Source organism: Nomia melanderi, chromosome 9 (genome assembly GCF_051020985.1).
Source record: "Nomia melanderi isolate GNS246 chromosome 9, iyNomMela1, whole genome shotgun sequence".
NCBI lineage: Eukaryota > Metazoa > Arthropoda > Insecta > Hymenoptera > Halictidae > Nomia > Nomia melanderi.
The window spans coordinates 17,128,604-17,155,551 of NC_135007.1; the positions used below are offsets into that span (position 1 = coordinate 17,128,604).

The 26,948-nt window shown below is 42.6% G+C and overlaps 1 protein-coding gene across 3 annotated transcripts in view; it reads left to right on the forward strand.

Moving 5' to 3' along the window:
- Window positions 1-26,948, forward strand: part of scrib (scribble planar cell polarity protein) — a 49,312-nt gene that overhangs the window by 17,829 nt on the left and 4,535 nt on the right. For 2 of the 3 annotated variants that reach the window (XM_076371072.1, XM_076371071.1), the window contains exons 4-30: window positions 11,541-11,619; window positions 11,721-11,810; window positions 11,902-12,022; window positions 12,318-12,610; window positions 12,703-12,836; window positions 12,918-13,029; window positions 13,111-13,277; window positions 13,338-13,498; window positions 13,718-13,828; window positions 13,921-14,142; window positions 14,205-14,450; window positions 14,564-14,648; window positions 15,112-15,276; window positions 15,492-15,868; window positions 15,959-16,114; window positions 16,189-16,269; window positions 16,345-17,142; window positions 18,080-18,187; window positions 18,273-18,452; window positions 18,870-18,899; window positions 19,232-19,390; window positions 19,473-19,853; window positions 19,940-20,092; window positions 24,030-24,476; window positions 24,947-25,058; window positions 25,134-25,190; window positions 25,273-25,390. In XM_076371072.1, the coding sequence (XP_076227187.1) occupies window positions 11,541-11,619; window positions 11,721-11,810; window positions 11,902-12,022; window positions 12,318-12,610; window positions 12,703-12,836; window positions 12,918-13,029; window positions 13,111-13,277; window positions 13,338-13,498; window positions 13,718-13,828; window positions 13,921-14,142; window positions 14,205-14,450; window positions 14,564-14,648; window positions 15,112-15,276; window positions 15,492-15,868; window positions 15,959-16,114; window positions 16,189-16,269; window positions 16,345-17,142; window positions 18,080-18,187; window positions 18,273-18,452; window positions 18,870-18,899; window positions 19,232-19,390; window positions 19,473-19,853; window positions 19,940-20,092; window positions 24,030-24,476; window positions 24,947-25,058; window positions 25,134-25,190; window positions 25,273-25,390 (5,143 nt within the window). The remainder of the gene's footprint in view (window positions 1-11,540; window positions 11,620-11,720; window positions 11,811-11,901; window positions 12,023-12,317; window positions 12,611-12,702; window positions 12,837-12,917; window positions 13,030-13,110; window positions 13,278-13,337; window positions 13,499-13,717; window positions 13,829-13,920; window positions 14,143-14,204; window positions 14,451-14,563; window positions 14,649-15,111; window positions 15,277-15,491; window positions 15,869-15,958; window positions 16,115-16,188; window positions 16,270-16,344; window positions 17,143-18,079; window positions 18,188-18,272; window positions 18,453-18,869; window positions 18,900-19,231; window positions 19,391-19,472; window positions 19,854-19,939; window positions 20,093-24,029; window positions 24,477-24,946; window positions 25,059-25,133; window positions 25,191-25,272; window positions 25,391-26,948) is intronic. The other variant, XM_076371073.1, reaches the window with a different exon arrangement.

The window sequence follows — 26,948 nt, forward strand, 5'->3', positions numbered from 1 at the left end:
GGCCGTTCGAAGCGCGCCACAGGTGCACGCGAGAATCGCCCGCCGAATGATCGTTGCCGTTCAACGGATTGTCGAGCCCCGGCGAGCGCGGCGAGAATCATACCGTCGTAGTAAAACGGCGTTGATACGGATCTACGAGCAGCGCCGATTTCGATGGTTAATCCTCCTCGGATTACAGTATCGTTTCCTAACGCGATTACACAACCGGCCACACGCGACCGCGTAAACGTGGCTGGGGCAGAGAAGAGAACACACGACCTCGTGCGTCTTATCGGGTTGTATTGTGTTATCAGCGCGAGTAGCGGCGGAATAAGAATGAAAGGAACGGAGGAGCAGGCTAGCCGCGCCGGTCGGAAGCGGGAGAAAGACGGGCCGCGTTTCTTGGCCGGGTGACTCAGTCTGGGAATGTTCGAGCGTTTTAATTCTCGCTAGTTTTAATTCGATCGATGCTTACGTGTCCGTTCTTTCTGCGCGATGGAGCGGAATAGGTTCAGCAACAGGGAATCTGAATATTGCATGCATCGTTTAGTAATTGGATTTCGAATGATGAATTTCGAGTCTCAAGTGTTGAATGTATTCTCAAACATTAAACTTGAAATTGAATTGAGATTAAAAGAAACAATGTTTTCGAATAATACTCAGCTTAGACCGATCGAATTTAGCGCGCCCAATCGAAAACTCGATCGCGTCGAGTTTCGCCGGTAATAGCCGCGAACAATCGCGAAATTGAACTTCACGGGGAAACGAGTAACCAGTTTCCAAGTGATTGTTTCTCAGACTCGCTCTCGTCGGGAACACGTCGCTCGTTTAACGAGGTCGCGAGGGAGACGCGCGAGCACGCGAAATTCGTAACAGGTATCGCAGACGCGACCGTTTGTTCTGATGTTCATCTCGTTAGCGGGGCGCTCGAACTTCACTTTATCGAATTACGAAGTTTCCGCGCGGCAGTTTCGTGCCGCTTGTCCACCGTGAATCGTTATTCCCACTTGGAAGCGTGCGCCGCGCGAGATCCGCGGACGAGGACGGCCGTCCTGCGTTCCCCGACGCAGAAAAATCAGTCGGAAGTTCGAAACTAGCTCGTCGAAGTCGCCTCGCAACTCGAGCAACTCGAGCCACCGCAACTTCTGAAGTTACTGAATTAATCTTCGACTAATAGATTCCGAGAGGGAGAAAGAGATGAATCCATTTCGCGTCGAGCACTCGCGATATCGAAGGTTTTTTCAGTGTGCCAATTATTTTCTCTCGAATTCGACAGATTCCGCGCGTTTTCCGAATCGGAGCACTCGACCTGGTTCAATGGAAGAAGAAACGCAACCTGAAACTTTCGCTCGCGAACGGATAGAACCGTATTACCGTTCTTTAAAAGATGACGTTCACTTGGACGAGGTATCGGAGACCCCATTCCATCAATTTAGATTTAAAGGAGTTTGTTCGTCAACGTTCTTCAGAATACCCATTCGTTTCAAGCGTGGACGCATTCCTTGTCACAAGTAGAGGCGGCGAGCGTTGGTCAGACACTTTGTTGCGCTGATTTAGAGCGACGCGACGGGTTGATGCGCTTGATCTAATACACCCTGATTCTATTTGTAGTCGATCCTCCTAGCAATTAAAACCTATTTGTTCCGCGGAACGTTCGATTTCTATTGACATTCTCATTTGTTTCTCGACGTCTGCCTTCGTCCTCAACGCTGCTATCGAGCGACAGTCGTCTCGAGTTTCAATGATATTTGATAATTCATCTATAAAACTATACAATCTCTCCCCGAGTATTCAACTTTCCATAAAACCCTTCGCTCTCGATAGTAAAATAAAATGATCTAATATCTCGTCGAATGTTCCCATCGAAAACGCCTCGGGTGCAAAGGGTTAAGAAGTTCTCCGTTACGAAACGACGGAGAGCGCGCGCCCTGCGAGGGCTAATCGAATTGTTGGCCCAGTCCCGTTTTACCCTGCGGTCACGTGAGCCGACCAGTGGCCTCGCGATGGACGGCCGAACAGTTTCACGGTCCCCGTTAATTGGCCGCGGCCGGTGCAAGGTTTTCTCGGATCACCCTCCACGTTTATTTTCGCCTTTCCACGTCCGCGCTCGTATGCACCGTACACGTACATCCCGTGCATCGCGGAGCGGCGTGCTCTTTCGACGGATGGATCCTTAGAGCCGGGACAAAGCGGCTCGATCGAAGCCACCAACACACCTGCACGCTAGGCCGGCTCGAAAAGTGGGACACTTTTGTCCCTTGCCGTTCCGACCCGTCCCGTCCCGGCCCCTCGCCTTTCCTCCCCCGTCTCTCTCCCTCTCAAAAGCGACACAGAGATATCAATCGCCGGCCCAGATATACGGTGGATCGTGTTTATTCGATACACGGTTGGCCCTCTCTGCAATAACGCCTTCCAAAATCCTCGTATTCGACTCTCTTGACCCGGCCGTCTGTGAAAGGATAGTGGAAAGTAACGTTAACCCGTTAACCGAGTGAACGATGCTCCGCGGGGCCGCGGGATCCAGTGAAAGGTGGATCACGATGATCCGAAACGATACGGCTGCGAAATATTAGACCGCGGATCTGCGTGCGAATTCGAGTTCCCGGCGGCGTAATTAGGAAAACGGGGAGATTCGCGAGGAAACGGCTCTTTCCAACGAACAGCACGAAAGCGGCGCTTTCGATGTTCTCTAGTTTTCTTTTGCATTTTACCTTCTGTACGCGAATTCTGGAGTTTCGACTTCCCGACGAACGCGAGGAAGCGCGCGGTCTATTTGCCCGTCGAGTATTGCAGTTCGTTCGCGAGAAGTTCGTTGGAAGATGTTTTTCCTTGGAGTTCTATTTCCAGCGTTGAACATTTTGCTCCCATTTCCGAACGTTATTTACTTCCTCATCAATTGAGGGAATTCGCCGCGCCAGACGCTATTAGCGCGACGCCGGGCGATTATTAAAGCATTAACGTTATCTACGAACAAACGGCAATTAGTTATGAATAGGCGTAGCCGAGCGGTAATTAGAATTAAGCGGCGTACCCCCGAAGACCGTCTTCGAGCTCTCGCGCGTCCTGTAAGAAGCGTCTACAGCGAACGGCTGTCGGTGTCGTACAAAAGTAAGAAATTAGCGAACTGTAGATCTCAATGCGGATGCGAATTGGCGGCGGAATAATTAGAAACACGGAATACCGAGCGAACACGGGTTTTTTAAACAAATAATCTGAAACGCATCATTGCACTGTGCATGCTTCGTGTATTTATTTCTTTACGTTGCACGCGTTCCCTGGGAATTTCGCGTCACAACGTTTCTCGCGGGCGCATCGAGATCTTCAGTCTGGAAATTAGCATACGTTCCGCGGCAAGGTTCGATAAGCAGTTCAGAGGAAAGTCGATCGAGCAAACGTTGCCGAACGAAACGGAGTGCATCGAGCTCGTCTCGGCGAAAGACGCGCCTTGGAGAATTATTCTTTTGGAAGGAATCGTCCCGATATCTCGAGCTGTCGCTCGGATGCGAACGCAAAGGGACCCGGGTCGGTCTCCTCGACGTATTGTCGAGAAAGAGGGAATATATATTTTCCGTGTTTTTTATCTCTTGAAGTTCAGAGACGTTTCCGCAAAGTTCACGGCGCAATCGGGTCACTCGGCGTCGACTGGAAGATCGTATTAGGGTCAGGCAGCGCGGCATTGATCAATTCAGCCAGAAGTTCCGTTATCAACGCATTTCCATTTCGCTTTTCCGCGAATGCTGGACCCAGGTACGGTTCCCACGGTTTCTTTATCTAGATTAACGCTTACGAACCAGTCAAATCGTTGAGATCAAAATTCCATTGAAAATTCTGCGTTACCCTTTCAGTTGACTTTCCATCGATTCCTATATTTTCAATGTTTGTCCAATCCTCCATGCAAATTCGCGTCGCGTTTCGAGAATATCGAACCTCTTCGAGCTGGAAACACCTTACCGTCGCTCACTCGATCATCTTTCGGCTCGCGCAACAACAAACCGAATCGCGAACCGGTCCGCAATTTCTAGGCAGATTCCAGTGTACGTCGACGGGTGAACGAACCGGTCTGCCGCCGAACCGCCGTCGAAGTTTCCACCGAAACTATGCGGTGCTCTCCGCGTACGTACTTACGTGTGCACCCGGCGAGTCGTGAGAAATTGCAGGGCGGCCCGATACGATAACGAGCCGGTTCTACGATTCGAGCTATCCGCGCGTTGCGCAACGCGATCGGGTCGGAGTTTAGAGTTGAAACGGGCCACGGTGGCCGTCAATCGCCGACTGTTCTTGTGAATCGAGCGTGAAGGGAACAATAAACAATTTCGATGTTGATCTTGACTTCTTGGCAAGCTTCCCCGCCGCGGCGCGGCACGCACGCCATTCTTCCCGGATTTCAGGAAGCGAATCGCTCCTATAAATATTGAACTCCTCGGCGGCGCAGCAAACGGACTCGTCGGAACGACGGATTCTCTCCGTCTCGACGCAATATCAAAGCGTCAAAGGCACTTTCGTCAGAGAACCCGACATTCTCTCGAAATACCAACTTCTTTATGATCATCGCGTTACTAGTAGCTGAAACAGTGTCACTGCTACCAACTCGCGTTCATTCGAGAGGCGAGCTCACTGTCATTCATCCATTCCGAAGTTCTCGGTGCGAGTCGAACTCCAGCGCCGCGAGGTTAGAGGCTAATCGATTTATCGCTTCCACTGGCAGGTATCCCAATCTCGATCTGAATCTCGGGGAACTGCGCGGCGAAGCGAATTTCTCCCGAAGTTTATGGAACACACCGCGGCAGGCGGGAATCCTCCGATTTCCATTAGCCCGTCCGACGCGTCTAATGAGGCATTTCCGATTGTTCGCGGCGGACGGGACGGCGCGCGGTTACAAAACCGTAGACGTTCGTTAATCCGAATCGCGCCGCGGCGAAACGCGTTTCGTTTGCCCGCGATTCCGACGGGCGGCTACGCGCGTTCGTTCAGGTGTCTGCCTTGTCTGTCCGTGTGTGGGGCAGACGTTTCGCGTAGCCGCGCCGTTTTCACTGGTTTCAATTAGCGCGCGCGGCACGCTCGAGCGAGACAGTTCATTGACCGTCACGAAAAACCGGAGAAAGTAACAATTAAATTACGTGGGAATGGACGCGCGTTTACCGCTCCCTTACGCCAGATGCGATTTCGATTCGGCCGGCTTCCATTCAGGAAAGCAACGGCGCGCGGCGGAGCTCTACGCGCGAAAGTTAACAGTACCCTCTCCGCCGTGTTTTTTTCGCCGCGCCGTTCTCGGACGTTCCCGACACCGCGGCCGCCGATAAATAGGCTGTTTTCCGCTATCTCCCGCTGACCGGCAACTTATAAATCGGCGGCGCGTGACCGCCGGCACGTCGCGACGAGCCCGTTTCAGTGGACGTTCGTTCACCGGGAACGTGAGATTCACTTTTCGCATGAGCGTTTTTCAAAATTACCTTCTCACCGTGGGTGGTCGGAGTAGTTACGGGGCAAGATTGCTCGCGGAGTAATTAACCCTTTGCGCACGAAGATTCTTCGAGATATACGATACCATCGGAAGATGAAGCTAAATTATATATCGACCGCTTAAATGACGGAACCAGTGGAAACCACGCACCGATCTCTTGCCGATTGAGTAATTATATCATTTAACGTTTCAACCAACAAGGGAAACGCTGGATCTGTCTTCGAATTTTTTAAACAGCCCCGAAGTTATCGTGATCGTTTCAAGCGTGCAGCGTTTTATTTCTCTAGTACCCGTAGCAATTACGACTTCGGTAGCTTTACAGCACTGCCGAGTACTGTGTAGTGCTTTTAGCTCGAGCCGCGACGGAGGATATTTCGCTGCAATGCCAAGTGAACGATTATTCAGAGAACAGAGTCACAAACGCCGCTGGAAGACGTCCCGAAAATCGTTCGCGACACGCTCTGAAATATTTCTGTTGGCGTGCAACGATAGTCCCGCGCGTGTGACCGGCTCCGAGCGGCGGGGAAACCCCGGTCGCAAAAATGCCGCGCGCACACACGATCCCGTGGAAACTCGTCGCGCGATCATTGCCGTAGATAAACCGCGACCGCAACAGGTTCGGGTTCAGGAAACTTTGCCCCCCTCGATCGCGCCGGCCGGCCGGCCACCCACGCACGTGCGTGTGAACCGACCGACGGTCGCGTCCTCCGTCCCCGTGCTCCAATTCCGTCCGACTTCGGCCGAGAACATGGCGGTTCTCGCGTTGTTTCCCTTCGTTTTCGTTGAACGGCGAACGTCGCCGATCGACGAGCCGATGGACGCTTTGATTATTCATCGAACAACCGACGTCGCATTTGTACGGCGTCTCTCTATTATCAAACGATTCGCGTCGCATTTTGCGGAATTTGTGATATTGCATTCGAATAGGTGTCGAGTCAACTGAAATTGAATGAAAGCCGCGCCGCGTGCTTCGTTCGGGAACTTTCTGCTGTCCGATAGCTCGCTTGTCCGTAATAGATATTTATTTGCGCGTTATAATATATACGGCACATTATAGAGTAAATCGACAGGACTTTCTCACCGAGCTAATACTATTCCGAGGCGATATCGCGGGACGAAGCGGAGTCGACGCGTCAGGAATGCGACGCGCAAAGAAAGAAGGGATAAAGCGCTGTAAAATTCGCGGCCGGAATAAGCGAATTTGCATGCGGATAGTTCGAGCGGATTATAAATCGTGGGGCCGAAAGGGAATTTATTTTCAATCAGGGATGAGAAGTGACCGCGATAAATCGGCCGGGATGCGATCGTAATCACCGGGCAACGCGCGCGGTATCCAGTCGCGGGATAGGTAAATCTTCGAACGGTCGGGGGCAGGTTGACAGTGAAAACTCGTTGCGTGCAAGGAATCTAAGTTCACTGTAGCAACAGGTTCAGGAAAGCCACCCCATTAACCAAAGACGTTGCACTCGAGCGTGTAGGTGCAACGCACCAGGCAGGAGCGATCGGAATGCGCCGGGAGAATCGCTCTGTCTCTCTCTCTCTTTCCCCTCTCCCGCCTCGCTCGCCTCTTCCTTCGACTTTATTTTGTTGTTTTGTTTTTCCCGATGCCGCGAGATTTCCTGCTCCATCGAAACACGGGACTATTTTAGACGAGATACACGCCCGGGGAAAATAATGTTTCCTGCTGCACCGTTAATTGCATTGACGGTCCTCTTCTTCAACTTCATCACGGTACGATAATATTTTCGCGTGCTCCGGATCTCGCGAAGTTCCTTTGCTTGTCGAACTTGTTGCCTTTGGGTCCGAGAGCTCGTAAACGCGATGTGCCGGCTTCGCGTGCGGATGACGTTTAAGATGGATATCGAGTTGCATCGCGTTCGAATAGAACTTCGACGCTTCGAAGCCTCGAAGTCCCAAAGATTGGAATGTCCGAACTTCGGAAATTCTCTATAAATACCGAAAGTTACAAATGTACGAGTCGCTCAGAATGACTACAATCATTTCACAAGCCAAAAGATTTCCTCAACTTTTCTTCTCTCATTTAAACCGCATTGGCTTCCAAGCGGCTCGCGCATACGAGTAACCTATATCCGAACCGACGGCGTCGTAAAATATCCAGTTGTCCGCTATCAAAATGAACTCCAGCAACAGAAAAATCGCTCGCGGCGATTCCTCCGGCGTTCACGTGTTGCGCGCGTTACGTAAGGCCGCGGGTACTCGCGAGCTGTCCACCCTCGTTCTCCCCTTTCACCCTTTTACTTTTCCCGCTACCTTCACTTTTTTTCCCCGCTCCGTTCCTTCACGGTGATCGCGCCGCGCCGCGATAAATCCGTATCGCGCGCGACTATAATTGGCCGTGGTGAGAGATAAATAAATATATTCGGGTTAATATTACAGGCGACGAATCGAAGGAACGGTCAGATCGATCAACGAAAGAGAGAGAGACAGAGAGAGCTCGCGGACACGCGTGTTACGTAAGGAGAACCGTATGTGCGCGCACGGTAATCTTTTACCCTCGCCGCGTATTATTCCACCTGCCCCCTGTTGCGTGTCCGCCGCGGACGAACCGCAGAGAAGCGAATATCCCGGCGCGGTTTACGCGGCATAAAATTACACGTCGCTCGAGCTTCGGCTTTGAAGGCTGTTTGCCCGATTCCATTCTACCTTCTGATCACGTCAACTCCCGCGAATACTTTACGACGCGCGAGTAACTCGCGGAACGCTCGCGACAAACGTCGGCCGTTTGTTTTTTACAATTACCGCGCGCCTCCCACTCTTTTTCATCTGTTCACGAAAGCATTTAACACTTTGCGAGCTGGAGAACGAACGGAGCAGTCGCGACAAGCATCTCCTTTATCTCCTTCGATCTCTCGCTTTACGGTTTCTTTTACAACTGTTCTCTTTAAGCGTTGAGTTACCGTTGATAATCAACTCGAAAAGAGACGGTTTTCACGTTTCTGTTGCCCGTAAAGACGAAACGGTCACAATAGAATCGTGCTCGAGTTTAATTATACTCGCGAGCTATTAGGCGTGTTACATCAGTCGCTCTTCTCCAGTATTCCCCATAGCAGCTCGCCGCCACACTAAAGTGAAATAAAACCGATGTTTACGCGTTCTACGCGAACCGAAACGGGATTCAACGCTTTTAGATTGAAGCGTTCCCTTGGAAATAGTCCTGGCCGGCTACTCTATGTTTCAGTAACAATGGGTGTAACGTTAACGACACTCCCCCTCGTCGGAACGACGACAGAGGCGGCACGGGGGAGGGAGGCAAACGAGCGGTTCGCGGAAGAATTACGCTCGTTTATTGCAAAATCGTTTCCTACCGCACCCCCGCAATAATTCGTCGGTCACGCCCTTCGTTTTTTTTCTCTTTCTACCCGTAATTCCGCCTCCGACATCTGCGTGCGCCCGTCGGACGGTCCGATTTTCCGTGGCCGCGCGGGGAATCGCGGTCGATTACCGCACGCCCACGACCGGCCGTGGTAGCCAGTAATTAAGCAACCGGTAAATAACACAAAATAGCACCTGTTCGACGTCGGAGCGCGTCCGCCACCGTAAACATTATAAATAGCGCGAAACATCCACCCTCGGCCTTTGCAATTTGCCTTGGGGGACGGGGAGGGACGGCGGTTGGGGTGGCTGCGGCGGCCGCGCGCGACGGGGGTGGGAAACGCGTTCACCGATACGTGAACACGCACTCGAGTTCCCGGCGAACGGAACCCGACGTCCGCCGCTCGCAGAAAGCGCTCTCCTACCGCGGTTCGAGCGATTTTCCGAACCCCGAAGAAACATTATCCAACCCTTGTGCTCGCGACCGAATACCCCGGAGAAATTACATCGCGCTCGAAAGCTTTTCGCTGGGAACATTCAAGATTTCCCGGCGAGACACACCGATATTCTTTAAAAGTAACGAGAAGCGGAGAAATGTTTCTCTCATCGATGCATCGTACGATGATCGGTATAAAAGAATTCGAATCGAATCGAGCGACGGAGAGTTACGTTATTCAGTTACCCGAGGGCGGAAGGCTAAAGTTAAAGGTCACCGTGATGGACCAGTTTAGACTGCTCCAGTGTTATATCGTTTCATTTGCAACGGGATCACGTAACGTTCGCGAGGAAAGCTCGTTCGACTCGCGGAAGGGAAACGAAGTTGACTGTCCATCGAGAGGATCGTTTAGGTGGAAGTTAGGGTAAGCAGGTTCGGCGGACTTCCATCGAATCGACTGGGCGGGAACTCGCCTCTAACTTGGTTTCAGCCTGGAAACGTAAGGTTTCCACGAAAAACGCGCTTTATTACCCCACGCTGTTCCCAGTGCGGCGCGGCTCGAGCTGGGAACGGCTATTTAGCTCCCGCGGTTTCCTCTCCGCGTAACACATTCTCTGGCCGGGCATCTTTTATAAGCTGACCTCGATATACTTTGAATCAATCATTGTGTATCGCGTGCATGTAAACGCACTTGAAAAGAGAAAAAGCAACGATCGGTGCGGTCCGCGCCGCGTCGCGTCGGCGGCGGCCACGCCTGCGCCACCGCGAAACCGATCTTCGAATTCGCTCGCAGTCGGGACGCATTAAAAATATCCGCGACACCGACGCCTACAGACGTCCGTGCAGACGGCCGCGTCTCTGTTCGTTGTCTGCGTATCGTTCGATCGGATATCTTCGCCTCGGAATCATTAGATGGCGTCCCCTTTACCGCTTCCTCGAGGTGCGCGAACGGAGTTTCGTCGATCGATAAGCGTGCCGCCGATTCGATACTTTCACATTAGATACCTTGTATTTAGGCTAGCAGTGCACGAGCTCCGGCGCTCCTCTTCGTGATAGTTTCCCGTGGAAACCTGTGGATTTAGAATCGTTGCCCTATTCCGCCTAGACCCTCGGGGACCTTTTCTCGAACCTTGAACTTTCCTTGGATCCTTCGTCTCTTCCCGAACTCTTCTCAATCCCCTCCTCGTTTGTCGAATTCATTTTAGACTCTACCCAGACTCTGTCTAAACTTTAAATCCCATCAAAATTCTTGTATCCTGCCTAATTTCATCCCGAATCCTACCTGAACATCTCATTTTGTTTAACCGCTCGCAGTGAGTTCAGAAACTCGACAGGATCTCATGCGAGGATATATATTCACCAATTTCGTTTGTCAATGATTCACTCGTTGTCATGATTCACAAGTTTTCACTCGTTCGTCTAAGCGAGTACGAGATCGATCAGCTCGCTCGAGTGCCGAGCGAACGGACCGGAAGTGATGCTCGACTCGTCCAATCGACACCCCCTCTGGTTGCGTAATTAACCGCGTAATGACACACCGCCGATTAACTCATTACAGGAAACCACGTTGTCGCTGGCAACAGATGACAAATGGTTTCGAGAAAAATGCCCGGCTAAACACCGCTGTTGCATAAGAATGCGGGACGCTCGCTGTTGTGTGAGATCACACCGCATTCCCTCTGTTCCCCGTAAGGCTCAGGAATTTAATGAATAAAGCCTGGCGGCGGGAGGGGGGCGTTTTCGAGCGCGAGAACCCGCGATTAGGGCGGCGCATAACTCGGCGGAATTGCACGATAAGAATTCCACATGCTTAATCATTGCTAAAATAGCCGGTCGATTCGGTCCACGAGGGCGTTCGATGGGTTTTCGATGCGTCATTTCCATTTTGCCGATCTCTACGAACACGAAATATCTATATTACGCTCTGCATCATCTAAAGTGTACCACCCTTTACAATACCCGTTAGGGAAAACGATTTTCCATCGTAATTCCAATTAATTTTTCCAAGCGTATCCCGAAGAATTTAACTTCGCAGAAAGATCCACGGTCCAGCGGTTGCCATTACGTTGTAATCTTAATACCCGGGAACGCGTTCCACAGATGAATCGTAAACATTAAGTAGAAGACCGTCTGAAAAACGTTTCCCCGGCGATTTATCTTTCGTCCCGATAAAGTTCAGGTAACCGGAAGTCGACGATCCCCTGCGGTAATACAGGCCGCACGCTTATTTGGTTTTTGTACCGCGGACCCTTCCCCCGACTCGTTTGCACGTCGAGCGTGTTCCTGTTCGACGGAAAATCAGTGGAAATTATTCATTCGTTTTTACTGCAGATATACCAGACATTCCTGAGAACATCAAGAATTTACGGGCACTTCAGGTGGCGGACTTCAGCAGCAATCCAATCCCGAGGTCCGTAAATTTCCCTTTTATTGCTCGCCCGTGTCACGTGCACGGCCGACGATTTCAAATGACGGTTTCACGAGGTGCCCTTTTTTCTGTATTGCTTGCAGGCTTCCCGCGGGTTTCGTGCAATTAAGGAATTTAACCGTTCTAGGACTGAACGACATGTCCCTTACGAATCTGCCGCCCGACATCGGATGGTAACGTTCCTATAATTACGTTTCAATTGTTTAATTGAATTCCGACTGTTACGACGCTGACGAGCCCCCGTTGCCGGTTTCTTGTTCGCAGTTTGGAGGCGTTGCAGTCCCTGGAGCTGAGGGAGAACATGCTCAAATCCTTGCCGGAGTCGCTCTCGCAGCTTTACAAATTGGAGCGACTGGATCTTGGCGACAACGACATCGAGGAATTGGTACGAGTCTGAAGTTTCATCTCAACCGTTTGCACTCCGAGTATTTTCTTTTTTTTTCTATGAGAGTAGGAACTCCGAGTTTTCTAAGCATATGTTAATTCCGTCTCGCTAAGGAAAAGATGTTAATGTTATCAATGCCGCGTGAAATAAATCCCGACGCGTGGCGCTGGAGCGACGATGCTAAGTGGCGCAATAGCGACGTCTACAGAGTGCAATGGGTTAAACGTATAATGCAATTCCTAGAAAGGAAATGGCGGCGACGTTGTCACTGAAAATCCTTCTGTTTTCATTTCAGCCAGCACACATAGGGACATTGCCAGCGTTGCAGGAATTATGGTTGGACCATAATCAGTTGCAGCATTTGCCGTCGGAGATCGGGGAATTGAAAACGTTAGCATGCTTGGACGTTTCGGAGAACCGCCTGGAAGATCTGCCCGAGGAGATCGGCGGTCTCGAGTCGTTAACGGATCTGCATTTGTCTCAGAATGTTATCGAGAAGTTACCCGACGGACTGGGGCAGCTTAAAAAGCTCACCATTCTCAAGGTCGATCAGAATAGGCTATCTACTTTAAATTCAAATATAGGCAGGTGAGACACGAATGTCGTCTTTCGTATGAAAACCGTGTTAGGATCGGGAAATAAAAGCGGCAGTTAACCGTTGGCTTGTTGTTTCTCCTCAGGTGTGAGAATTTGCAAGAGTTGATTCTCACGGAAAATTTTCTCTTAGAACTGCCTGTAACTATAGGGAAACTTCTTAATCTAAATAATTTAAATGTGGATAGAAATAGTTTACAGTCGTTGCCCACTGAAATTGGTAAGGAATGTTTGATAAACGACAGATCCCGGTAGGTTTAAATGCGACACTAATTGGAACACGTGATTGTATTCTTCTTAGGGAATTTGAAAAAATTGGGAGTGCTATTTTTAAGGGATAACAAATTGCAATATCTTCCGACCGAAGTTGGAAACTGTACAGCCCTGCATGTCTTGGACGTATCTGGTAACAGGTATGCGATTATTGATTCTCGATTATCGTGATCGTTGGTTCTAAAGCGGAATTATTAAATTTGAGTTTTGCTTTCTTGCAGATTACAATACTTGCCATATTCCTTGATCAACTTGAACTTAAAGGCAGTATGGTTAAGCGAGAATCAAGCTCAGCCGATGTTCACGTTTCAAACGGATATTGACGAGGAAACGGAACAGCAAGTGCTGACGTGTTTCCTTTTGCCACAGCTGGAAGTTCATCCTGATGGTTAGTGTGCTCGTATTTTCTTGTTACGGTCGTACGCGTTTAACATAATTTTCTCCTCAGACTCCGGAAGAATGGGTATGATGGTCGGAATGAGAAATGCCATTCAGGGCGGTGAAATCCGTGAACTCGGCAGCAGCGACGACGAGGGGTGGCAAGAGAAGGAAGAATCACGAACGCATTCTGTAAAGTTCTCAGATGAAGCCCCAGAAACCGATAAGGAGGTGAGAAAGCTCCTAGTAAACGCTCGTAGCTTTATTAGATCCAAGTTTCAAACGCTATCAAAGTATCTCATGTGCTGGAGACGTGCTTACTCTTATGACTCATTGTATGAAAATTACATTAACTGAAAATAAAACGAAAGTGTCTTATTCTTCCCTAAACCACATATCTTTCTTTTTCGAATGACACATTTGCGCAAGAGTTTGTTGTGGTTATTTCAGACACCGTTCGTACGGCAAAATACGCCACATCCAAAAGAACTGAAAGCCAAAGCTCATAAACTATTCAGTAAAGGCAAAAGTGACAGTCGGTCAGCGTCTACGGATGAGCAGGTAATCGTCGTTCTAAATTATTCGTATCGAAAGGCAACTTTATTTTTGGTATTCTTCTCAAAGTAACACGGAAAATGATGATATTCTTTCAGGATGTATCTCAGACGTTTGGTTTAGATAAAACTGAGACTGATATAACTACAAAATCGAACGATATAGAGCTAGATAGTTCAGAACAGGAACCGCCGAAATCCGAATTCGTTGAAAACGAACAAAAGCAAACCGTACCTGGAGCATTGGTCGACAATGGAGACTTTCAGACGAACGTTGAGTCAGAAGTGATTTCCAATCAATACGTTACAGATTCAAATGTTGTGAGTACTTGTATTAACGATGGTTTATTAATTTATTAATTGTACAAGTGATCTCTCCGCAGGAAATGAGAGCTGACGGCTCAGTGACGGAATCGAAGGACAGGAACGATAAGGAAGATGACGAATCTGAAAACGAAGAGACACAGAGACACGTAGAATTTTCTATAGTCGAGGGAACCGAGTACGAAGCTGGCGGCGACTCGAACAGACCAAATAGACTTCATCGTAGAGACACTCCGCACCACTTGAAAAATAAACGCATACATGCAGCCGTGGATAAAGATAAAGTAGCCTCCATTATTGCGCAGGTAATTTTCTTATCTATCTGGAACATAAATTTTAATTAATTACGAACAGCGATAACGGTACACTTCATCTAATTACTTAAATCAAATTTTATAAAGTTTTTAATGATATACAGGCACTTATGAAGAAGGGCGATGACACACCCGCACCCATACCTGCACCCACAGAATCTACAGAAACTTATGATACACATAGTCAAGGTAACATAATTGTGTTTATTATGAAACAGATTTGTAGATTTTTTTAAACGCTTTAAATACCTTTGTAAAATGTCACTGAAATATTCCTCCATGTATCCTTTCCCCGCAAACTGCATCGAATGACGAACGCTTCCAGACTAACGCTATCGTCTCTTAATCACTGACAGCAAACAGACATTCCGTGATAAGATATTCTTCTTTTTTATCGACTATCTTATCTTTTATCCAATTCTCAATCTACTTCGCTGTAGCGAATCTACTCGTGCGAACAGAAAATTGTTCAGTGAATGCGTTCAGGAAAAAAATACCGGTGATACTATCATGTCGATGAAAACTATAATGAAAACGCCCAAGAAGTACAGATGTTATATAAGAAAAAGAAACATTCACGGTGCATATTTTACTGAAACGATAGTGGCACAGTCCATGTATATTCTAATAAACTGTATTTATGATTGCATAGGTGCGACATCTGATGCTGAACCTACGATAGAAGTACGAGAAGAGCAGTATGAAATTCATATTGAGAGAACAACAGGCGGTCTTGGCTTGTCGATTGCCGGTGGTATCGGGTCAACACCTTTCAAGGGTGAGGACGAAGGCATTTTTATTTCCAGAGTTACCGAAGGTAATGTTATTAATGATATATAAACCGTTAAAGAAGAATTATTTAACGCATTACGCGCCGGTTAAATATCAGTCGCTGAAAGCCTGAATGCCGGCCTCGCTTGTAAAAAAATCCTGCATTATCGTGGGACCGGCGTGCAATGTGTTAAAGTAGTTTAACTTAAATTAATTCCATTTCGTTTAGAATTTTTACACGAACACAATTGAACTTTATAGGTGGACCCGCAGATTTAGCAGGTTTGGAAGTAGAGGATAAAGTGTTATCTGTAAATGGAGTTTCAGTAGTGAACGTAGGCCACTATGACGCTGTAGAAGTTCTAAAAGCATGTGGAAATGTTCTTGTACTAGTAGTTCAAAGAGAAGTGACAAGGATAGTACCGCCATATGAACAGGTACCATTTTATATAATCTATATTTCATATAATATATTTCACATTTGTTACGATATTTTCCAGACGTCGTCGAGGAAAGACTCGGTGTGCTCTAGTCTGAGTACAAGTAGGGCACCAAGTGCAACGTCTCACGTTTCATCTACAGGTTTACCTCATAATTTAGAAAATGGAGACGCTTCTTTACCTCACGATGGAATCAAGGTATATGTTACTTGGCTGATACACAAATGTCAGTGCTTCAATTTTCCTTACAAACGTAACATTTGGAAAATCATTTATTTCTTTAACTAGTCCAAGAAAATTCCGGAACCCATATCCTCGGTCAAAGCAGGTAGCGAGCCAATGGTGTCGGTTCTTGTTCATACAACGTTAATACGGGACCAAAATGGACTTGGATTTAGTATTGCTGGTGGGGAAGGTTCTCCGCCGATTAAGGACAACAGCGATGTAAGATAGGAAATTGGTCAAATTATTGTCCACGTGTACCTTTAATATTCTTAATTTTATAATACGATTTTCAGGCAATATACATTTCAAGAATAACTGACGGTGGTGTAGCACAGAAAGATGGTAAATTGTTAGTCGGCGATAAAGTAATATCTGTAAGTTAATTCTCAAGTTCGAAATTAATATTTTGTTACCTTCTTGTGTCTTTATGTATTCTTTTTTTTTTTTAGATTAACGGAGTCGAAATGAGAGGAGCTAAGCATGAACAAGCGGTAGCTCTGTTGACAGGCTTGGAAAGATTCGTTCGACTGGTAGTCGAACGCGAAATACCACTTTCCCAAGCGAACGCGACCATAGTAGTGACACCATCGGAAAAGTCGCCACGCGTGATCGGTGCACCTAAACCGTACACTGGATTGTATAATGCCAATAGTTACATAGCAAATAGACCAGGGTACACTGGATACCGGCGTTCTATCGATGCAGATAGAGCTCTGTCACCAAGTCCGACAGCAAAGACACCGCCGCCAATGAAAATTGAAACCACCGAGGTGCCGAAAATGAACGGTGTAACAGAATCGGGGAATATTAAGCACGCTTCTTCGATATCGCCAAGTCCAACAAATAGTCAACCTCATCCACAACCTGCCCCAAGGCATAGCATTTCACAACCAACGATTACACCCACAACTGCGAGCACGACGCCCACGTCCACCACAGAGCCTAGACCAACTTCGCCCCAGGAGGACATACAGGTACCGAAGCCAATCACCAACGAAGAATTTCAGGCTATGATTCCCGCTCATTTCCTTCGCCCTCCTACCTCCTCGCCATCGCCAGACTCCCATCAGGGCCCCATCGTGACAGTGACAATAAAACAGCCTGATAATCTACCCGGAGATGTTAATTTTCCTCCGGCTCCCACCACACTTGGTAAAGTTACTGAGACCATCACAAAGAGCACTCTCACCGAGACCGTCGTGACTAGAGTGACCGACAACCAGTTGGTACAACCGGTGATCATTGAGGTATGTGCTTGGTAGTTAGATGCATGAATCATATCGTATTATGCAGCTCAGAGAATCTTTTTTTTTGGGATTAAGACGATTCTGTTTATGAATAGGGAAAAGTCATTATGGAGAAATTCCATGAAGCTTCCTTTATGATTCTCGAAGATGATTAGAATTACAGTGTCTAACTACACTAACACGTGAAATCTGTTAACTTATTTCCATGCTTGGATGATAAACACGATACCGGTAAATGTTGTTTAACTGAATTTTTCTTATCGAGTTTTTTTAACCGTGAAACTTAATGTCGATAACAGGAGTGTTTTCGAAAGAATATCTCATTAGAATTGCTTATCCCAAATAATTAAATAAACTGGTGGTAAAGTGGTCTTCCTAGTTTTGCATGCATAATGAGAGAACGACCATATGTATTGTGAACTCGTCATTAATTTCCGTAAAAATTAGTTTTTTTTTTATCGAGAATGTTGAGCCTTTTATGAAGAAAACATTAGGAAGTTATTCACACGATTATTTTTTTTCTTTTTTTTTTTTAATTTGTGTCTTCGTTGCATGCCGAATTGATTGGTATTATTGTGATACACACACATGTTTAAAATATTTGTTAGAAATTTGGTTATATGGAATGTTTGTTTGATACTGGTTGCTTATCCTCTGGCATGGAAATAGGTAAGTTGTACAAACTAAGTATATTCTTTTCTTCCACTTCTCACAAGCTGAACCAATATACATGTAAATATAGTATTTAAGCTTAAAATAAAAAAAATCATGCGTGATTGTTTTTTTTCCGTTCACTTCACAATTATATAATGTTCATCAAGCTAATCCATTTTACTTAATACCATCACACATTTCTTTTTCAAAACCAAACAAAATATACTTTATGGCGAAAATTACCTGTTTGAGTGACTTATGCAGTGAAACTTTAATTATTTAGGATGTAGTCCTTGTCAAGGAAGGATCTCTAGGGTTCAGTATCATTGGTGGTACGGATCATTCCTGCACGCCGTTTGGTGCAAAAGAACCTGGAATTTTTATATCTCATGTAAGTACTGGAATATTCTATATGTAAAAATTAAAGAAGTATGTATGAAGGTATAGATTTTTATTTATTTTTTAATATGTATTAGGTCGTTCCTGGTGGTATAGCTGCAAAGTCGGGAAAATTAAGAATGGGTGATAGAATATTGAAAGTAAATGGTACAGATGTAACAAAAGCCACTCATCAAGAAGCTGTGATGGAACTGCTGCGACAAGGAGATCAGATTGTGCTCACCGTTCAACACGATCCATTACCAGACAATTATCAGGTAAAATATTATGAACTGTTTATTTACTTTTTGCTAACATTGCATAACATCACTGCTTCTTAATTATGACGTAGCTTCATAGTTCTAACACGCTTAAGAGTGCTGTTTTATTGACCACATACTCACAATGAATATCACACCTTTACAACTTCTGATGCTCAAATATAATAAATTAATAATTAAATATACAGTATCGTGAATATTTCAAATATGCGTACCGAACAGCAATCGCAGTTAGATGAAATGAGACATAATAAAATCTGTTAGCCTCTTACGCACTTTCCATTTAACAAATTGACGGAAAACATATATTTATGCTTATCGATCAGTGCTTATTATCTGCAAACGGTGGCACTTAGCACTTCACTTCAATCAATTTCCACGTTTAATGGCATTATGTATAATCTGTTCTACAAGCTGGTCGAAATAGAGTACATCCCTGTGACAGTAAGTACTCAATTTGTTTGACCTATTATTTTTATTTCTCGATATTCTGCTTATTCCCTTCTCAAGCTCGCAAGCAAATTCTGCACCAAGTCACGAGCAATCGCTTTCTTGCTTAGGCTGAGACTGTATAGAAGTTTATAATAATTATCTTTTAAATTGCTTCAAGTGCTTGTTCCAACGTTAAAAATGCTTAACATGATAATCTTTTTATCATGAACTTATAACGTTTACATGTAAAAAGATGGATATGAAATAAAATTTGTAAAAAGTTGTAATACTTCAGCAGTAAGACATGTATTTCGAACTAATTTTTGTCATTTACTGACTTTTAGGAATTGGTCATTACAAAAATGCCAGGTGAAAAACTCGGTATGCACATTAAGGGCGGTCTCAGAGGACAAAAGGGTAATCCCCTTGATCATACGGATGAAGGGGTTTTTATATCTAAAATTAATTCCGGCGGTGCAGCTAAAAGAGATGGAAGACTGAAGGTAATTTACTCTTATGGATGGGTTTAAGCTTTCGGACGTTCGTTTTTGCTATGTGGAAATTTCTATTTATTTTCATTTGTAGGTCGGCATGAGACTGTTAGAAGTCAACGGTACGTCATTGTTAGGCGCGACACACCAAGAAGCAGTGAATATACTTCGGTGTTCAGGAAACACAATTACACTAGTAGTTTGTAAAGGATATGACAAATGCGAGGTCGAGCCTCATTTTCCAGTATCAGATGGAAGAGAATCTAAAGAATCAAAGACATCTAAAGAATCAAAAGATCCTGCAGCCGACGGTACTAAGTCTTTGTCGCAGAGTGTATCCAGTTTGGACCGCGACGACGAAGAAGCAGCAACTCTTAGACAGGAACAGGAAATGAAGGCCGAGCTTGTGGCATGGGAACAAGAAGAGAGGGAACGTGCTTTGTTGGAGCATAGAGAAAAATCTACACCTGAAAAAGTAATACTTATGACAGTTGCCATTTACATAGAACATGAAATATATTGACGGATGATTAATTAATTAAATGTTGTAACACTATTCAGGTATTAGACGTAGTAAGAGCCGCTGAATCATTAGTAAGCAAATCGAATAGTCCTGTCGATATGGTACCGCCAAAATCACCGGGTGGTACCAAAGATCTCAAAACGACTACAATCGTGATGAGCAAACACACTCTAGCACCGCAAAATACAAATGTAAGTACCTTTGTTGTTTTATCAAATTTACATTTGAATATGTGCATGGTTTTGAAAGTATTAATAGATTTGCCAACACTGGTTAATTTTACTAACAAATGTTTGTTCATATGAATATTACAGTATTTAAATTTTATAGATATGAGTATGTAATGCAATTAGACGGTTTTAGTTTTCTTTTGTTTTATTTTATGGTAGCATTAACTGGTTATACCGAGTTAATACTGAGTTCATACTGAGTTATTCCTAAATACACTTCTATCTTATGGATTTATTGCTTTCTTTCGTTAGTACTCTATATTTTACTTATAGAGCAATCACTAATGTTGTATTTTATTTGAGGCTTGACTTGAAACAGAGTGCACGATCGCTACATACATTTTATTAGTAGTTGGAAATCATACATCTATTTCCTTGTTTGACGAATGCGTGTGTATGTCGTGATTACATATATGTATAATTTATTAACAAAAATATTACACTCTTTATTAATGGCATTAGAACAAAAGGAGGGACGTGTTATAAATATCTCATTCTACGAACAATAATACAGAAAAACGACAAGAAAAGTTTAACTACTCTGGAAATAGAAAAATTATTATGGTACACTGATACCAATTATAAATTCAGCTCTTCCCTAACAACTCACAGAAGTAAAAATTCCATCCTGTACCAATGAATTGTAAATTATGCATTTGTGGCATCTTTCTACATGTTTGCATAAGCATGACAACTAGTAGTTCTCATCTAAATGCATTTTATTTATTCCCATCAACGTTTACATATCTATGTGTGCGTAACGCATTAATAATAACAAGAAGATAACATAAAAATATACGAATGCCATGCAACATCTTCTTAAAAGAAATTGAAATATTAATTCTCAGCTTGTACAGAAGAAAGAATAATGTCAACTTCTTAATCATTTAACACCATAAATTTACACTCACAATGAATGTAGATAGATTTTCCAATTCTTTGTCATTAGAAGCAAGTCTTATATTATTTGCCCTTTATCATTCTGCTCATCATGAGACTCGTTACTTATTTGTTCATATGTGACGCATGAAGTGTACATTTTGTCAGTGTTCTTAGCGTCGCATGCTCTCCTGAGCAGCAAAACAAGAGATATTTCACATGTTTACAGACAGTGGAAGGTGATAGCGCTACTTTGGCTGCCCTCTAACAGAAGTGAGTCGTTCGACCCTCTACTCATTTCCCCTGTGTCTACGTCCATACCTCTGAATCCGCAGGACTGTGCCATAATAAATTATTCTAAGGAATATTCATATTGTTAAGAGGTCTTTCTACTATAGAGGGTTGAAACTTTCAAACTCGTTTCATATTTCATTCATAATTTTTTATCTATTTTAACAAAACTGCACTTAAAACCTTAGACATTTCAGATTGACCGAATATCAACTTTCATTAATAATTTAAATATGCATTTACTAAAGGGCATTCTACAAATAAATTTTTCACTAGCTTTTCCAATTTTCCTTATAAAGAATTGGATAAAGATATCTATATATTTTTTTTTTGAAAGTGTACTTCTAAAAAGTGACTTGCTTTCTTAAATACTAAAGCAGGAAGACCCCTTAACTCGCATATAATCACTGTTTATTGCGTTTCATGGGCATCATTATTATACAATTTTAACTATCGTTACTCCGTTTGTTACTGAAACTGCCATTATAATGTTAAGTGTATTATTGCGAACATGCTGACTGGCTGGATTGGTTCTGTGATTGGTTTCTTGCTTTTGGTCCAAAATAGGGGATAAGATTTTAATCGTCACAGAAAGTGTGATATATCTTCCTTAGCTACAGATTCTGGTGTACATATATCATGGCTCCTTCGTTTGTGGATATCGGTTGAAAGATGAACATGAGAAAAATATTTCTGTGATAGGTAGACAAAAGTCGAGTAGACAAGAACTTCCCGCGTGTTTAACGGATATTTTTTAGCTATATTTGTACATTGATTCTTAGAGTTGTTTTGCAGTCTATTTGAAAAAAAAAAATGGAAATGTTAGAAAATGGTATCACGGGCGACTGTTGTAATGTATTGAGCTTAAAAGAATATTATGCGAACTTCTATTGGGTACTATGACAAGATGTAATGCAAGTAAGAAAAGGGAACTATAATGACGGTGCATGGCTGGTATTGTTATTCACAAAATTGAGATTATGCTCAACATGAATTAATGAATTATTTGTGATTTCATTGGAAGAAACATTTTTCCAGTAGAATGTATATGAAACGTATAATCTTAATTATAGTATATCATTTAATGAATCCTCTATATTTTTGCATGCTCACTTTTGAGAATAACGGTACCCTTGATGAGAATGCCAAGTTTAAGTGTATTGATTTTCTCTTGCGTGTATTAATATACTTGAAACTTGCATTCTATGCAAATAGTTGTTACTGTCATTAATGTTTCCTTTTGTGATACATGGCATAGCATTTGAAAGAGAAAGAATCTAAGTGTCTACATTTATATTCGAAAGCATTTTACTTTGTTTCATATTTTCCATAGACACGGAAAGAAAGTGGTGATCTGTTTACCAAAGTTTTTACAGTTATTTTAATACAGTGTATCATGATTATGCTAATGTGTCTTTTTTATATTATTAACAAGCTAGCTCGCGTAAAAGAAAGATATTTTACTACTTCGAAGAGTGTAAACATGATTATTTTATAGAGCACAAACTGTATGTTGTAATTCATAAGTACCCCTTATTATATATACACATATATTTCATTATTTTGACATGAGAATAGACGATCGATGCGTGTATCACTAGTTAAAGGAATGTACCCAAGAATATCAGGTTTTCATTACTTACCTTATTATATATGATGTACAGATGAACCAAAGAAGGTGAAATATTATTTGATAAGGTGTCTATACGTCTAGCATACCTTCTGAGTTACAAATGCTAGCACTCATTGGATGGTTACTGGCTGCAGTAAACTCATATCATTATTGAAATATAAATCAATGTACTGTATTCTACAAATTTTCTATAAATGTTATACGTTGACATAAATCTAATGGACCAGATGTTTATATATTATTACAAAGTATGAGAATAAGATAGTATTTATCTAATTAAAAGAAATTAATAAAAAACAATGTTAATGTTGAAGTTCCAGTTGATCGACGTAACAATGAAAAAATACATGCAGTGCTTTATTCGGATGTGTCAATGCGCCAGGTCCTTCTGAAAAAAGTTACGGTTATCGTGTATTAATATTATCACACCGCGGGAATATACATTTTTCATGTTCATGTTTAATGACACAGAAGAGATTACAGTTCCTGTTAATCAATCGTAAATTGGAATGAGAAATTAATAGCATTGTTTCAGAATTTCTTGAGATGCATTGATACACATGTGGAAGGATGAAAGATAGGGTACAAAATGTGAAGTAACTTTATAAAATCGAGTTTAATATATTTAAAATCATTGGAAGGGTATACAAACAAGATTATGCGCAAAGCTGCATGAATTGTTGCAATAATAGTACAATTGATATGATACTGAATGTATAGGTGGTAAAAAAAAAACCAAAGAAAAAGATAATTGCATAAATAAGTTCAAAACTGATTCCTTTTTAATTCTGATATAGATTTTGTATGAGATGTAGTACTGAAAATAAATCTGTTTCTAAAATATAATTGCTAGTCCCTCAGAGAGACAGAGAGAGAGAGAAAGAGAGAGAGAGAGAAAGCGAGAGAGCGAGAGAGAGAGAGAAGAAGGAATGTGGATTTTTGTTTAATAGCATAGAAATTAATCTTAGCGCGTTGATTTATACATAATGATAGTTGTATAATTTAATATAAACATTTACTTTTTTATTGTACAATTAGATTGCATTAAGCATTGCATTAATATTACTAATACAATTCTTCGTGTTATTTACTCAGTCACTAAGGAAAGAAAGAGCTGGAACACCAGTGGATTATTCGTCAACCAAGTCTCCGGTCTCTACTCTTACTCCGTCAACGAATGTTGATCGTACTACTACTACTACCACCACCCAAACCTTACCTTCGCCAAGGAAAAAAAGTTCTATACCGAAACGTAGCATTACCTTCGCAGATCTTCCTCCTGTTTCTAAAGAATCTGTTAGTCATACTTCTCCTACCAAGATCAGAGAAAAGCAATATTCTTCTCTGCATGACAAATTCACATCTGAACCACAAATTGCCTCTTATAAAAAAGTTTATCAGAGCCCTACCGAGACTCATACTCGTTTCAAACTTCCTCCTACTCCTTTGACTGCTCCCGAATCCATCAGGCATCTTGGCACTTCGACTTCCTTTAGCAAACGACAGAACGCACGCTCTGTTGATGGGAATATTCAGGTTGAGGTGGGTTCAACAAGCATGATTAACTAGTACTAACGTGACACTTTTACTTGATACTTAGTACTAAGAATGTTGGTACGTTTGAATCACAAAAATTCATTGCATTCGACTTAAATTGTATTATAATAGGGAGCATTGATGAAGTCATCTCTGTTCACCATCTTTGTAACATGTTTCAATGTATACTTGGAGAGTAAGAAACGCTTGATTAGCAGAGATAATTTCATTGGTACCTCTTAGGATAACTAAAATATATTGCATTACATGGGTACACGTTAGGAAACGTTGCATCAGCATGTGTGCAACAGGTGAAAGTAAGCACATGGGGTAGACACCATTAGTTGTGTTAACATTACAGAGAAATGATACATTACAACAGATAAGATTACTGCATGCAGTTCTGTTAGAACATTATTATATTATTTATATTATTTTCTATCGTTTTGTTATTAATATAATGTTTCAAAATACAGCTATCACCAACAACGTCGCCGACACCGCCGTTAGTGAAAATGTCAGTTAGCGATAAGAAGAAATTGTTTGAAAGTGCCATGGAGGAACATTTGAAACCTTCTCCTAAACCAGGTTCGTTAATAATCAAACAATTTAATTCTAATTGGTAGGAATCAAAAACTTAATCATTTCTGTTTCTCATGGTAGACAAAGTATTCAGTTTTCTCAGTCAAGATGAAGTGGAAAAAATGAAACAAGAAGAAGGTAACTATTCATTTCTGGTAATTTTTCATTATTTCTGTTCGAACTGTTTGCTCGATAATTAATTGTTATTGCGTGCATTTAGAAAAGAAGATTGCAACGTTAACACGGGATGAATTAAAATCTTGGGCACAATTGGATGAAAACGAAGGTCTAGAAGATTTGGAGGAAACGCTAGAAGATCAGGATAATCGACGACCTAAGTAAGCTAAGTTGTACTCTTTCTGCATTTGACAGTGTGGTGATTAAAATTCTTTTTACCCTATTATTTCTTTCTTTGTTGGATCTCTTCATGTCTTCATGCCATTCAATGATAAGAATGGAAAGGAAACAGAGACAAATTCCAAACTACATATAAACAAAATTTAATATCTCAAGTTCTACGGTAATAATACAACTCAAACTTTGCACTAATACAATTATTATTTCAATCATTTTTTTTATCTCGACACCGATCATATTGAAAATTAATATCATTGAAACAGTTGCAACTTATGTTTTTGAACATTGTCCCAGTGAGCTGGGTCTCGATAGATCTCAATCATAACAAAAAAAACAAAGCAACAACAAAAAGTATAAGAGAAGTAATTTACATTAGTGTATTTACATACATGAGTATTACAGCACTATTCTACTTAATGCACATTAATAGTTTAAACATATTCCTGTATATAGAAATATAAAACAGTGTAATTATACAAGTTATTTTTTCCAACTGTAAGATGTTAGATTTAGATTCCTTTTTACTATATAAGTATTTTACGAGGCAGCTATATTTTAATTAAAGTACATACTTAAATTCCTTTTATTACTAAATTATAAAATTGATTAGTAATCGAAACGTCAGAACGTATAATACAGAAAATATTTTTATAGTCAGTTTGTACCTTAGAATCGATCAGAACTTTAACATCTTAAATGAACGTTATAGAGTGGCTCAATATTATGTACATATTATCAGTATTTTTATACCTGCGACAAATTCAAATTTTTAAATGTATATATCTTGCGAACGGGTGCTTTTTGTTTTGATTATTATTTTTATTACGTTATGCATGCTTAACTAGATACAGCGTACAAATAATTTTATTATGTGTTAGCGATTGCTTTCTTTTTTTAATGAAGTAACGTATATTTATACATAGGCTGATGAGATCACATTTACATTGTACCTTGCGGTTAAGGTTGTGGTTATGCTTACATAAGTATATATTTAATGCATAATATAATTAATTGAGACGAGGTGATAGGTTGACGAGGATTATGTATACTGAAATATACTTTCCAACAATGCACAAAAAAATGTATGCTTCAGCACACGTTCATCACACGCACTGCAAGCAAGCGCACTTCAAAGATTCTGAAGAATAGTTATTACTCGGCTGCGGATCTTTATGCAAATCTTATGTTTCCCTTAAGCGAATTGCACAGAAGAACCGTTCTATCGCGTTAGCGGCGAATTCGAATACTTCCAAATGTTGTTAAAATATTTGTAAACGCATACACATCCGCAGTCTCTACTTATTATTTATTTAACACTAACATTTATCCATGGTTTTATTTATAGAAACACGATTCATCTCTAAATAGACAATAATTCGCGCATATAATTATTTTTTAGAGTCTCCTAGAACCTATTATTACCTATAGATTTAGGTGTTGTGTAGTGTAGTTTGATTTTATAATTTTTATTGTTTGTATATAAGTCATGTAATATCCCTCCCGCCTTTGTACACTTCAACGTCGCTTTTGTACCTCTTT